General features: G+C 48.5%; 1 protein-coding gene across 3 annotated transcripts in view; it reads left to right on the top strand.

Annotated features, from left to right (window-relative positions):
* The window catches only part of Mical2 (microtubule associated monooxygenase, calponin and LIM domain containing 2), a 196,709-nt gene that overhangs the window by 44,508 nt on the left and 137,792 nt on the right, over positions 1–14,409 (top strand). For all 3 annotated transcript variants that reach the window (XM_057778566.1, XM_057778568.1, XM_057778567.1), the window contains one exon: positions 2,329–2,666. In XM_057778566.1, the coding sequence (XP_057634549.1) occupies positions 2,403–2,666 (264 nt within the window). In that variant the 5' untranslated portion in view covers positions 2,329–2,402. The remainder of the gene's footprint in view (positions 1–2,328; positions 2,667–14,409) is intronic.

The following is a 14,409-nucleotide window of genomic DNA, read 5'->3' as shown; positions in this document are numbered from 1 at the left end:
GAGAGAAGACAAGTTCTTCAGGTTTGTAATTGTCTCCTGGGAGACAGATCTGGCTTGATACTTGCTAATGGTATGCACTTTTAGACAGATTTTAGATAGGAAGCTGAGAGTGGCGAATGGATTTGGATATAGCGTGTGTTACATGCATTACATATGTTAGCACACATGCCCAGCACTTCTTGGCCTGAGGTTATCAGCCTTCTCTTAGAAGAAACCGAGTCTTGTCATTTAAGTGGTTTGTATGAGGTCATGTGGCGGTGAAGGGGCTTTGCTCACCTGCTCCCAAATCTCCAAGGTCACCCACCGCACTCCAAGGTCAATCCATCCTCACTAGGGATTGTAGAGGGAGCCTTGTTTTGTCTCTTAGCTGCCCTCCATAGCCCCCATGCAATGCCACACTGATAGACAAGTCTGGGAATGTGAACACACTCAGAGAAGCAGATGAGCCCTGCTTCCTGTGGGTGCTTTCTGGGGGGCAAGTGTGACCCGCAGAGAGGCCACAGTGTTGATGTGAGATGCCAGGCAAGTGCCGGGGATGTCAGAGGAGCGAAGGGAGCACAAGAGACGGAATTCATGTCTCCTCCAAGCTAGGCAGGGCACCGGCATTGCTAGCTCTCTCCACCTGTGTAACTTGTTGGGCGGCTTGGATCAGGGTATCGAGGTAGGCCTTCTTGAAGGATGGGCCTGGCCAACATATGCAAGTTAAGACCTCGCACAGGGACGGAGGTTAATCTCCATGTGAGCACAGTGCCTGCACAGCAGATGTCCTTGAAGAGCAGGAGGGGAAAAATAGGCTCCCACATGAGCCGTGTATACCCCTTGACCTGGAGGAGATCTGCCACGATTGATCTCAGAACCCCTGATCTATCTATCACTTTTGCAGAAATCCTGAGCTGTTAACACCTTGAATTTACTGTTGCTGTAACTGAACCAGCTCTTTCCCCACTCATGCCTCTGAAGGGTGTCTCGCTGGCCCATAATGTCCACTCCCTGACCTTGTATTGCAATCCCTCTCCTTCCTACAACAGAAGCAATTTGGCATTTCCTGGGAGCTTCTCCAGGCTCAGTGGGACACCTGCTTCTCTGAGCAACCCCAGGTTCTTTGTCCAAATGCTACAGTGTCTTTTGCCCACTGTTCCATCTTCTTCCACAGCTGGGGTCTCTCTGCACGAGCTATCTCTGTATTCCCAGCACCCAGTGCGATGCTGATGCTCGCCAAGGTGACAGAAACTGTTGTGGATGAATCAGACATTAGGGAAAAAAGACACACAGCCTCCTGACTGCTTTTGGATATTTTAAAACAAACCTCTGATCCAGATGTGCCCTTCGTAAATGATCCGATCTGGGAAGCACGAAACTGCCTGGGGCCTTTTACTCTGTGTGTTGTCCAGTCTCCCATTGCCAGGTTCCTCAGAACCCCAACGCTGGGGCCAGTTCAAAGCCCTCTCACTGGCCTTCTTGCTCTAAGTATGCATCTAGAGAAAAGCAAAAGAAAGCTTTGCTTTGGAGAAGCGGCTTCCCTTCATTTCATTCCTTTGAAGCTGAAACGACTTTCCTAAGACATGCTTGAGGTTAGAATGACCCAGAGAGAGGGAGGCGGGGAGCGTGCCCCAAACCCAAGCAAATATTTCAGCGATGCGAATGAACACCCTGTTGCACGTCCCTGTTCCGTCAGTCCAATTGCTCGTTCAGACAGCTCTCAGCTTGGTTTTGCACAGACCAGGATCCTTTCACTATCGGCAAAGAGAAAGCCATGTCACTCTGTCTTCCGGTTGCCTGATGTAGATGCTTCCAGTGGATTCCAGAAACAGAATTTGTAAGAGGTTGCCACTTGTCACCTGTATTGGGGAAAACCTGACCCTAGGGTGATCAGTGGAAAGGGTCAGAGTGCCTGGAGGAAGATAATGGTCTATGGGTTTTTTAACCTGTGCACTGACATCATTATAACCAGGTCAAATTCCTGTTAATCCGCTTGCAGCACCAAGAACGATAGGTTTCCATAGGGGCTAAATCGGCTGTGCCTGTCTGGCCTTTTCCTTTCCCTACTCCGTTTCCAGAGCCATCTGACTTGCAGCATGATTGCCTGAGCCCTGTTGACATTCTCTGGAGTATATTTATATAGCTGGGTGCAATCTGCAGTTCTCCAGCCAGGGAAAGGACTGGGGGCTGGGGAGCGAGGTTGCCAGCAAGGCGTCATGCCAGGCTAGAAGGTACATTGGACCTTCTCCAAATAAGGTCCAGGTGGAGCGGTGAGTGTGCGGAATCAAGATCAGCCCTTTAGTCCCTTTAGAGGATGTGAGACTCACCTGTCGACGCCTTCCTTTGCAGGTGTGACACCTTTACAGCACTTTATGGTAGCCCTCGGACCCCTCCACACCACGGTGCCACGCAGCTCCTGAACCATGGGAGAAAATGAGGATGAGAAACAGGCCCAGGCCAGCCAGGTCTTTGAGAACTTTGTGCAAGCTACCACGTGCAAAGGCACCCTCCAGGCCTTCAACATCCTTACCTGCCTCCTGGACCTAGATCCGCTGGACCATAGAAACTTCTACTCTCAGCTCAAGTCCAAGGTGAACACCTGGAAGGCCAAGGCCCTCTGGCACAAGCTGGATAAGCGTGGCGCCCACAAGGAGTACAAGCGAGGAAAAGCCTGCATGAACACCAAGGTAAGGGGACCCCGCAGACGTTTCTCATGGAAAAGAAACTGAAGAGAGGGCCGGGCGGTGGTGGCGCACGCCTTTAATCCCAGCACTTGGGAGGCAGAGGCAGGCGGATCTCTGTGAGTTCGAGACCAGCCTGGTCTACAAGAGCTAGTTCCAGGACAGGCTCCAAAACCACAGAGAAACCCTGTCTCAAAAACCAAAAAAAAAAAAAGAAACTGAAGAGATGTTATCTTCCAATTTTGAGGTTCTTAATAGATGTGCCTGTGGGTGCTATATTGTGGTTTTCAGGGGACCGCTTCCATTGCCAGGAAGGGGTGACTTGAAGTTGATCCAATTGTGGTGGCCACTGCTACCCCTTTGTACTTTCTCCAAGGGAAGGAGCCAAAAGCAAAATGGGGCATGAAGCAAACAGCACCACCCTATCTCCTAATCCTCCTGTCTCTACAACCCTGCTGCCTGTGGGTCCTGCTCTTTATTGAGCAACTTCTGTATACAAGGTACCCTTCGTCCCATCTGAGCATTGGACACTTGCAGGAGGTCCCCGTGCTGCTCTAGAGATGTGCAGACTGAGAAAGCAATTGTTTTACTTGTGTTCATACTTCCAGGAGGCATGGCGGCTCTGAGTCTACAGCTTAAGCACTGTGTCACCTAGCATGTGCCATTTAGTGTCTGTCTACTGACAGCGAACATTTTAGAAAGCCCCCGTTTGGTTTTGTGGGGTGGGGCCGGGTGTGGGTGGGCACACTGTGTGTGAGCATATGAGGCCGGGGGTCAACTTCAGCCATCTTCCTCTATTACTCTCCACATTGCTCTTTCAAGACAGGTTCTTTCACTGAGCTTCGGGCTCGCTATTTCAGCTAGACTGGCTGGCCAGTGAGCCCCCACAATCCTCCTGTTTCTGTCCCCTCAATGCTGGGCTTGCAGATGTCTGTCTCCATGCCTACCTAGACTCTATATGGCCGCTGGGGATTGGAACTCGGATCCTCATGCCCACTCAGCAAGCTTTGTACTCACTGAGCCGTCTTCCCAGTTTGAGCTGTGGGGTAGTTGCTGGTATTTTCTTCTGACCATCTCCTTGCCCCTTTCCCAGGATCCGTGTCTCTGCTCAGGAGCACACCTGTGGATGAGATAGTCTTCCTAAACTGCTTGTGTGCCCTGTGGCCCACTGTTGGCAGCATCAGTGAACCTAGGGCCCAGAACATCACTCTTCTGACATCTCTGACATGTCACCGCCCGACAGGCTGCTAAAGCTGAGATTCGTTGCTGGTAGAGATCCAGGCTGTGTGTTTAGGTTAACGCTGAACGCACGGTATTTAGATCTCTCTCGGGAGGTAGCTCAGCAAAGCCCATGGAATTCTAGTCCGTGCCAATCCCAGGACAAGAGGATTGAACTCTCCATAGCAATGGAGCCTGTTGTGTTTTTGTTTTGGTGATGGGGAGTGGCTAAGGCCACCGTGGGATACGGCTGCTTTCCATTGCCCCAGGGAGACAGCTGCCAAGCTCCTGAGCCCCATACACCAGTGTGCAGAGTACAGGCCAGTGTTCTAACTGTACTAAAACCACATGCGCTTCAGCCATGAGAAGAGACCCCGTTCTGCCCCCCTCCCTCCATGCTGGTCCAAAACTTTCCACACTCTAGCTTCAAGCAGAGACACCAGGGTGGCAAAGAAAAAGGAAGAAGACAGATGCCCTGGGTGCCTCTCCCACCAATGCCTCCTTCAAAGTTGTAATTTCCGGGTTCATGGCTCTCTGGGGAATTGAGTTACCTTTTTTAGTCATTGTATATGGTAGCTTTCTTTTTAAAAGAACCCCATGTATGGTCCCTGTAACCCCCAAGGAAGTCATATAAGGAGGGTACCATAGAAAGAAGTTGTGTGGTCACTATTTGATACACTGTCTCTCATGGAGGATTTTTTTTTAGAACTGTTAGCCCAGGCTGGCTCTGACCTCAAGGCAATTCTCTTGTCTCAGTGCCAGAATTAAAGGTGTGAGTCAGTCACCTTGCCTAGCAGGACTGTTTTATTAGGAAGTGGCATTGCCCTGGTGGCCAATGCAAAGGTGAACATTCTGAGCGAGGCGAGCCAGCCAGGCATGAGAGGAAGGCTGGCTAACACCATGTCTTTTGTTTTGAGCCTGGGTCTCACGTAGCCCAAGCTGGCCACAAACTCAGTACGTCCTGGTGACCAGCCTCGAATTCTTGATCTCCTGCATCCACGTCCTGATTGCTAAGCTTACTGGCATGCACCACACCTGGCTCTGAGGGTGCGCTTTGAAAAATCATCAGGCAGAGGGTGGCTTGTCGTGTCTGGTCAGTCCTATTTTACAAGCTCGAGTGGCTCCGTGCAGCAGAGTCTCCATGCCGTGTGGCTGACAGGTCACTCTGAGATACAAAGAAAACAAGAGCGTCTTCAGTTCGTGGTGCTTCAGTCAATAGTAGTGGCCCCAAGCCTGAGTTGTTGGCCTCTGTGAGGGGAATGAAGGCCTTTGGAATGTCTGGGAGTCTGTCTTATCCTTGCTGAGGAGTGGAAGAGCTGAACAGGCACCGGCAGTCTACACTGAGACTCTAAGGTCGCTTTTGCTGGTCTTTTCAGCAACCCAGTTCAAACCAGTCAAGCTGGCAGGGAAACCATTCACTCATGGAGACAAGATGGTCCACCATGCTGTCTCCCATCCTCTCTCTTTCCTTCCCTGTTGGCTATTTTACTCTATTCCTCTATACTGAGGGCAGGTTCCTCTCCTCTTATAATGTCTGGGTCCCATCTTGACAGGTCTATGACCCAAAAGGTAAATCTTTCTCTCCCAACTCAATAGTGAATTTTTTTTATTGCCCTGACTCTGGATTCATAATAATAAAATCCAGGAGACTTGGCTACTGCAATTGACAGCCCTTCCACACATGATTGACACATGGGTGGAGCAGCTTCCCGGGACTGGGAGTACAGACAAACACAGGTGTTCTCTTTTATTGCTTACTTTTTTCTGGTCAGGCCCTCCCATGCCAGATTCATGCATGGGTGATGGGCACTCAGCTCTAAGAGGCTGTGCTGCTGTTCTCGTGAGTCAAGCCAAACCACAGAAGATGGGTCCCACCTGTCCTCCCACGTGACAAACACTGACTTGTTCACACAGCATGTCTGTTTGGTTTTTTTTGACATAATAGTTTATGCTTAGCATCAGCCAGATAAAAAATACTAGACCTTAGCAAACAAGTGGTTGATCATAAATCCTATTCCAGATAATGCAGGCGTGATGAATGCCTGGCTTAATGGAAGCTCCCTGTTAGCCATGAGTAGGAACAAATGCAATTCGTCCTGACCCCTTCTTTGTATTGAGGGGCACATGATCCAGTACCATCTGGAGTTGATTTGGGCTTATCAGTGCCCCATCTGCATGTATTAAGTGTTGTGGTTGCATCCAAATCTCCGTCCACACCTGCCTGTGTGCTGGTGGCAGCGGCAGGAGGACCAGGGTCTCTGGGGAGAAGAGCTCCAGCGGAGGTGCCTAGAAATGAGGATGACCTAGCAGGCCTTCAGAGTACTGGCACCAGTGTGCATTGCATAATTTAGCCCAAGACGGTTGTTTATGACCTATTAATATTTATGAGGGTTTCATTAGGCTCTTTATAATTCATTCCCTGGGTGTGGCTCTGGATAAGAATGGGGTGAACCAAGGATCAAATCATATGAACTCTCTCGAGATTGATGCCACCTTGGTTCTCGGGCCACACCTGACTCAGATGTGACATCCAGGTGGGTAGGTATGCCAGGCTCAGATGAACCTGCAGTATGTAATTTGGTGTAGAGCAGTCACACCTCCAAATCCATGCACGTATGTAATTCTAGAAGCAATGTAAGAGAATAGTGTTCTCTTCACCTGGCAGGTGACATGTGCAGGGTGCGGGACAGACGGGGAGCCACAGCTGTTTGGGGGAGCCAGGGAGGAGCACTGCTGGGATTCAGGTTGTCTTGGTTTGTCCCAGCAGCAGGTGTTTGTAGATCCCCACACCGCAGGTAGTCGTCCAACAGTAAAGGTGGTTTGAAAGATGAGTAAGAAGGTATTAATCAGCCAGTTGGTGGTGGTGCATGCCTTTAATCTCAGCACTTGAGAGGCAGAGGCAGGCAGAGCTCTGTCGGTTCGAGGCCAACCTGGTCTACAAAGTGAGTTCCAGGACAGCCAGGGCTATTACACAGAGAAACCCTGTCTCAAACAACAACAACAACAACAACAAAGAAGGAGTTAATTTACCTTTCACACAGTGTTTGAAGCCAGACTGAGCTACACCGTCCAACAAAGACTGCCAGTGGGATACTGAGATGTTGGTTCAATGGATAAAGGCACTTGTCATGCAGACCGGGTGACCTGAGTTCAATCCCTGGAGCCCACGTAAGGGTAGAAGAAGAGAACCAGCTCCACAAAGATATCTTCTGACCTCCATATACATTCCATGGCCCACATCCCTACACACAATAATAATAATAATAAATTTAAATTATATTTAAAAAGAAATAGTTCTAGAGTTATGTGTGGTTGCTCATATCTGTAATCCTAACACTAGAGAGGTAGAGGCAGGAGGACCAAAAGTTTAGGGTGAACCTGGGCTATATGAGATTTTGTCTTTAAAAAATAAAGTTCTCACCTGAGCCTTTTTTTTTTTTTAAATAATTTACCAGTTGAGTGTTATGGAGCTAATACTACGCACCAAAGCTTATCTAGGAACCTGTAAACCCTTCCATCGTTCTGCAGGCAGCTGTACTGTCTCCATGCTTTTCACAGTGAATGTCGTAGTGACTGTCAGGGTTAAATCCAGTCATCCCTGTGGAGTCCTTGAGTGCTGTCTACTGCATATGTCATGATCGGCAAACCCCGAGTCATCACAATCATTGGTATCCCAAGTGTTAGGAGAGGGGTGTGTGCCCCGGTATGCAGGAATATAGGAAAACAAATGACTAACTGGCTGGGTAGTCTGGAAATGCTTCCTGGAGGAGGGTGGATGGTGTGGGAGTTTGCCAGGTAGGTAGGAGTCTGTCTGGCAGAGCTGAGGACAGACGAAAGACAATCTAGAAAGAGGCATTGCTTTTGTAATGAGAAAGAGGGGCGAGGGGACAGGAAGAGCCTGAGAAAGCAGGATGGATGGATGGATGGATGGATGGATGGATGGATGGATGGATGAGATGGGGGAAAGCCTCCTGCTTTAGAGCCAGGCTATAAGGAAGGAGGACCATGGGCAAAGAACCTCACCTCAACCTCCCTAGACTGGACACCCCGCCACCCAGCCCAGAGCATCTTCTAGCATCTCCCTGGGCTCGCTCTATAACACCGGGTGATCATCGTAGCATCTCCCTGGGCTCGCTCTATAACACCGGATGATGATTGCAGCATCTCCCTGGGCTCGCTCTACAACACCGGGTGATCATCGTAGCATCTCCCTGGGCTCGCTCTATAACACCGGGTGATGATTGCAGCATCTCCCTGGGCTCGCTCTACAACACCGGGTGATCATCGTAGCATCTCCCTGGGCTCGCTCTACAACACCGGGTGATGATTGCAGGCCAGCAGGCACTGTTCATCTTACAGAAAAACACACTTGCAGAAAATGACTCACGGATTCCTGTCCCAGTCAGAGATTTGGGAATAGCTGATATGATGACAAGGAACAACCAAGACAGTCCTCTTCCTCTGTCACTGTAGAGGGACGAGTGTGCATTTGGGGAGCATCCAGCTGAGCTGGCACACGCTGTTTTCTGCCCCCCCCCCCGTGTGACCCTTCCTCATGGCCACCTCAGCACCACCTCCCCATGAAGATCTCATGTCGTGGGTCTCACACATGACCCAGCTTGCCATGTGGCACCTGCATGACCTGAGTGAAGCCATTGGGGAGGCCTGAAGCTGAGAGCAGGGGAGAGTTAGGAGTGGAAGGGGTAAACCTGGGAGTGCCCAGCTACTATCTCCTGCTTGGATAAGCCTATCAGACATTCCTGACGTCTGAAGTCACACACACAGGCTGTGGCAGGTCAAGTGCCTCTTTGCCTAATATGGACAGGTACAGGCAGCTGGGAAGGCAGAGGTGGTTCTGTCTCTGGGCTGTGAAATTGTGTACTCCATGCAAGAACTAGCTGAGGAAATTCTAGATCTGCCCACTCACCTGGCCAGAGACCGCTGACCCTGCTCTTGGACCAGGCTGGAGATAGAAGGGTGTGCTAACTGCCACAGAGTTACCTATCTCAAGGGAGCACACAAATCTACCCAAAGGCCACTTCCTGACAACATTTTACTGAAAAGAAAACCGTCTCTCCTTAAACTAGCTTCATACAAAACCATCAGTTTGGTTCCACTGTGATTTGCTTTGTGGCAATACAGTCAACCCTATGCATGTCTGAGTTTTGTATCTATGGATTCAACCAACCACAGATCAAAAATACTTAAAAAAAAAATGTTCATCTGTCCTGAATGTACATGGATTTTTTTTCCTTGTCATTCCCTTGATAATACAATAAAATAACTATTTATATAGCATTTGCATTTTGCTGGTATGGTTATAAGGGATCTAGAGATGGCTTAAAGTGCATGGGGAGATAGGTACAGGTCATATGCAAACACAATACACCATTTATTTTATTCAAGAGACTTGAACATCGTAGATTTTGGTATCTGTGGGGAAGTGAGAGAGGCTTCCTAGAAGTCCATGGATACTGAATAATAACCACATTTAAATATACTTTTTTTTAAAAAAAAAAAAGGGAAAGCTAATTGAGCTGGGGATGTAGCTCAGTTGACAGAGCACTTGCCCAGCATGCATGAAGCCCAGGGTTTCATCCTTAGCATCCCTTAGCCCATAAATGGGGCATGCTGTAACAGGACTATAATCCCAGCTCTCAGGATGCAGAGGCAGGAGGATCAGAAGTTCAAGGTCATTCTCAGCTATGTAGCTGATTTGAAGCCAGCCTAGGCTAAATAAGATCCTACATCACAGAAAAGAAAAACGAAAACTAATTTTCATTCATTAAAATGCTGGTTTTGGCATGGTGGCATATGCCTTTAATCCCAGCACTTGGTAGGTAGATATAGGCAGATCTCTGAGGTCAAAGTCTAGGCCAATCAGGGCTACACAGTGAAACCCTGTCTCAAAAAAGAAAAGCATGTTGAAGTTGGGAAGTAGCTTTCTCCTGAAGGATCCAGGTGAGCTGTGCTATTCCCAAGGCTGTAGGAGGAGTTTTTAGAAGTGCTCCCAGCTAATCCCTTTGCCTGTCTCTGAGCATCTCTCCCCTGTGAGGCAGGGGCAGTGATTGCAGCCACTTCTGGGTCTTGGCTAGCTTCCTAAGGGGTGTGGGAAATCAGTTGATCAATAGGTCTGTAAGGCTGGAGAGGAACCTTCCTTTTCCATGGAGAAAAACTTCTTGCAGTCCCTGGCCCACCCGGGGTTGCACTCTAGGGAGTCTCTCGCCAGACTGTCCAAATAAATGAATGTCTAGATGGGGCAGGAGGCAAAAATGGAGGGTTGAAAGAAAGCTATGCTTCCTACTTAGTTGCCTGGCGTCTTTCTTTCTTCTTGAGGCTCTTGCTCCTCCTTGTTGTTGCTGTTTTTCATTTTAAAAAAAGAAAGAAAGAAAGAGGAAGAAGAAAAGCCCTGGGGATGGCTACTTTCCATAGCAAGGAATTCTCCTGCGGGGAGCTACCCGGAAGTACATCAGGCTGAACCTTTAGGTTGTTCTCCCTGGCTGAGTCAGTAAGGATTGTGTTTGACTACAAGTAACTGTAAATAGCCACACATAGCCATGGGGACTGAAAGAAAAGGCGTGGTTTTTAAAGCCGGAATTCGGGGCAGAGGTGGCCGCCTGGGGATCAGTAGCCAGCGTCTGTGGACCAGCTCTGCCCAAGAAAACTGTGATGTGAGCAGCACTGGAGAAGCACAAGGACTTTACTTTATGTGTATGTTCTTTGCCTGCATGTGTGTATGTGTGGCACATATGCACAGTGCCCAAGGAATCCAGAAGAGGGCATCTGGAGTGACAGATGTTTGTGGCTGCAATGAGGATGCTGGGATCTGAACTTGAGTCCTCTGGAAGAGTAGAAAGTGCTCTTAACCTCTGAGCCATCTCTCCGGATTGGTGAAATAACTTTAAATGTGCCCATGTGCATACACACACACACACACACACACACACACACACACACACACACGGGTAGGGGAAGAAGCTATTCCTTCAGGCCTGTCCATGGAAATTCTATGGAGAGATGTTATTCTGAGACCCTCTCTGAAGACAGCTGTTTAACCCAAGGAGAGAAAGCTGCCAGTTTTCACTATGCCTTCTGTACTCATTCACTTGGCTGATTGGTAATTGAATTTATTTTGTACATTTCCCGCATGTAAACAGAACAAGGCATCCTGACCACTCTCACCTGCTCACTCACCACCCTACCATGCTTGTCCATCCCTCTTCTTCCCCACAAACCTTAGTCCCATTCCTATCTCTAGATTTGTTTTGTCATCCTTGAGTTTCGCTGGGGCAATCTGACGGTGGGTTTGGAGCTGTCTCCTGGAGTCGGGCGTGTTTAAAAGTGAGTACACAATTAAAGACAGTGATCCTCCATCCCAGGTCTCCCAGAATTAAAAGCCAGTAGCTCAGCAGTGAGGAGGACCCTAGGAGCCCCTCCCCCTTCTTTGACTTACTCTTGTAGGGTAGGTCTTATGTAGGTAACCTTAGTCATTGTGATTAGTGATTGCACCATTTGTATTGTGTCTAGGGCATTCCACTGCTCACCCTATCATCTGGCTTTTACATCCTTCCTGCCCCTTCTTCTTCAATGTCCCCTGTGCCTTAGATGGGAAAGTATACATGGCCTGTTTAGGACTCTGCCCACAGCCATCACTTGTTCTCTGTGACTTTGGCAACCATGAGTTTTTGCCCTAGGAAGAAGCTTCTCATGGAACTGGAAAAATAGTACAAAGTTAGGTGACCCAGGCCCAAAAGGACAAATGACGTATGTTCTCTCTCTGTGTGAATCCTTGCTTGATTTTCCTGTTTTGTCTGTTTAACATGGCCACCTGTGGAAACCAGAAAACTGGTGTTTTTAATTGTGGTAAGATATATATGCTATCTTAACCATTTTAAAAGTGCAATTTCATGATATTAACCACAGTGTTACTCAACCATCTCGATGCCTGTCTGTTTTGAGACAGGATCTCATGTAGCTCAGGCTAACCTCAAACAAACCAGGTATTCTGGGCTGGGCTTGAACTCCTGATCCTCCTGCCTGCACTTCAGAGTTCTGAGATTATAAGCATGTATCACCTCACCCAGCATCAGTTTCTTATATCTAAAAATTTTCCACTCTCTAAATAGAAATTCTGAACTCATTGACAGTACTCCACCGACCATGCCCTTTCTCCGTAATTTTTCCTGTTTGAGGTATTTCATAGAGGAGAATCAGATATTTACCATTTTGTCTTTGGCCATTTCATTTGGCCAGTATAGCGATGTCAAGTCCTTTCTGCAACAACATGCATCCAAACGCCATTCCTTTTCGTCATCCAGTCTAGTCAGACCTTTCATTTCTTTCAAATGTATCTGAAATATTGTTTTAGCAAACAATAACTATCGTACTATTTATAATGTATCTTTCATTTTTTTTAGTATCAAGTCTTCAAATATATGCTATTTTTGACCCTTATAGGACTTCTCAATTTGGATACCAAATATTAGTTAGAAATCCTTGCTATAGAGAGGTGGGGAGTACCTGGGAGGAGATGACAGAGGGGGAAACTGTGATCAGAATATGCTTTATGAAAATAACTTTATTTTCAATAGAAAATGAAGAGATGGGCCCGAGAGTGTGGCTACCACATGGAACTTTTCACCCTATGAGATGCCAGGTCACAGGGGATTTCTGGGTCCTGAGTCACCTGATTTACTTCCTCCAGGAGGAACTTATGATATCCCAGGGTGTGCTAAAGGTAGATAGGGGTAGACTGAGGTAGCCCTTGTCCCTGAGTTACACCTCAGTGGGCATGAGAATTCCATAGTGGCCTGTGTCCTTGTGTCCCAGGTAGCAGCTTGCTTTCATAGCACGCCTGTAGGTCATTGGGAGCAAGGGCAGCCAGCTTTGCCGCCAAGGCCAGGATGGGTCTGGGTGCTGCTGGGAAGTCTTATCCTGTAGCTTCGTTGATGTGGGAAGGGCCATGCTGAGTGCTTCATTAACCCAGCGCTCATCTCTTGTCACCGCCTAAACACCAGGTGTCCGTCTGGACTGGAAATAAGGATGTCCCCATCTGACAAGTGTTGAGATGACAGGCTCACACCAGCACGTACAGTTTACGTAGTGCTGGCATCACCAGGCAAACTCCATCAAGGGTTCCATCCCCCACCCTCGGTTTTCTTGTAAAACCATGAAGTTTAGATCTTTGAGTCACTTTGAGTCTGATTTTGCATGTGGAGTTAGGTGGGCCGTGGTTAAACTGTTTTCCAGTCCATTTTATTTCTCAAGTTGTCACTGTTGTCGTCATCTTCCTCCTCCTCCTCCTCCTCCTCCTCCTCCTCTTCCTCCTCCTGTTCCCCCTCCTCCCCAGTGTATACTCTGCATCTTCTGTGGGTTTGCCACTGCATCTTTTAGCTCCTGCATCTTTCAGCCTCTGGATATGACTTCTCAAGGAATATCTCAGCTACAGTCACCTGTGTGCTACTGAAGGATGGCCTTTTATTGCACAAAGGTCACCCCGGTCAGTCTGTTACAAGGCAAGGCCTCCATGGACAGCCAGCTTCCTTCTTCTACAACAGCAGTGAGAATAGGTCCTGAGGGTGCCCTGCCCCTGCCACTCTCCGCCTTGACCTTCACTGCCCAGTCCTGCCAGAGCTCAGGCCTTGGGATTGTGTGCGCTGGTCTCCTGCTCCCCCAGTGCCCAGAAGAGGGTCTTTAAGGCAATGTATTCTAAGCCCAGCCCTTACGCTCGGCATCTGAACCACCAGATAGCAGGCCTGGGAACGCCATTAATCATTTTCCTCAGGGACTGTGCTGAGCCACATCCACACTCGCAGACTTCCAGCTGTGGTTTCCAGCCAACAATTCTTAGGTGGAAAAATGTAGCCTATTGTCTCGGGGAAAGGTGCTAAAGTGACGGAATGCTTTCTTTGTACAGGATACTGAGTGGGGCTGGGCTTCCATGCTGTTAGGAATCCATATCCTGACTGTTTTTTTTTTTTTTTCTTTTTCTTAATCAAACCCCTAATCCAAAAAAAGCATTGTGGTCCCTGGACTCAGGTGACACATTTGGTGGTTTTTGTTTTTCACTTCTAGAACTGTCCTGGCCTTAGGAGCACACACTCTTTCAGCCTGACTTCCAGAATCTGTGAGCAGGCGTGATCTGATTGGCTGGTGGCTATGCTCTCCCTTAAAATGAAGTCTTGGCATCTTGGGTGTCTGCCTGTAGCCTGCCTGTTCTCTCCCTGTCCCGGCTCAGTCTCTCACCTTCCACGTGGTCCTCGGAAGTTTGCAAAAATAGTGCACTGTGAAGAAGCAGTGTTTCTGAGATGGAGCCGAGACAAGAAGGGTTGGTGATGTGCTTAATGTCGTTGATGCCATGGACAGGATGTTGGCTGTGGATTGTTGAGGTGAGAGGAACCATCCTTCACCAGGCCTCAGAGAGGAAGGCGTGCTCAGAGCTCCATCAAATAGACTGCCTTTGATGCTCCCATGTCTGCAATGAGGTAGCAAGAGTGGCTGTAGAGCCATCCATGGCTGAAAGTATGGTCGA

This window comes from Chionomys nivalis, chromosome 8 (assembly GCF_950005125.1).
Source record: "Chionomys nivalis chromosome 8, mChiNiv1.1, whole genome shotgun sequence".
NCBI lineage: Eukaryota > Metazoa > Chordata > Mammalia > Rodentia > Cricetidae > Chionomys > Chionomys nivalis.
Note: the sequence above shows the minus strand (reverse complement) of the source record. Positions and strands in the feature narration are given on the sequence as shown.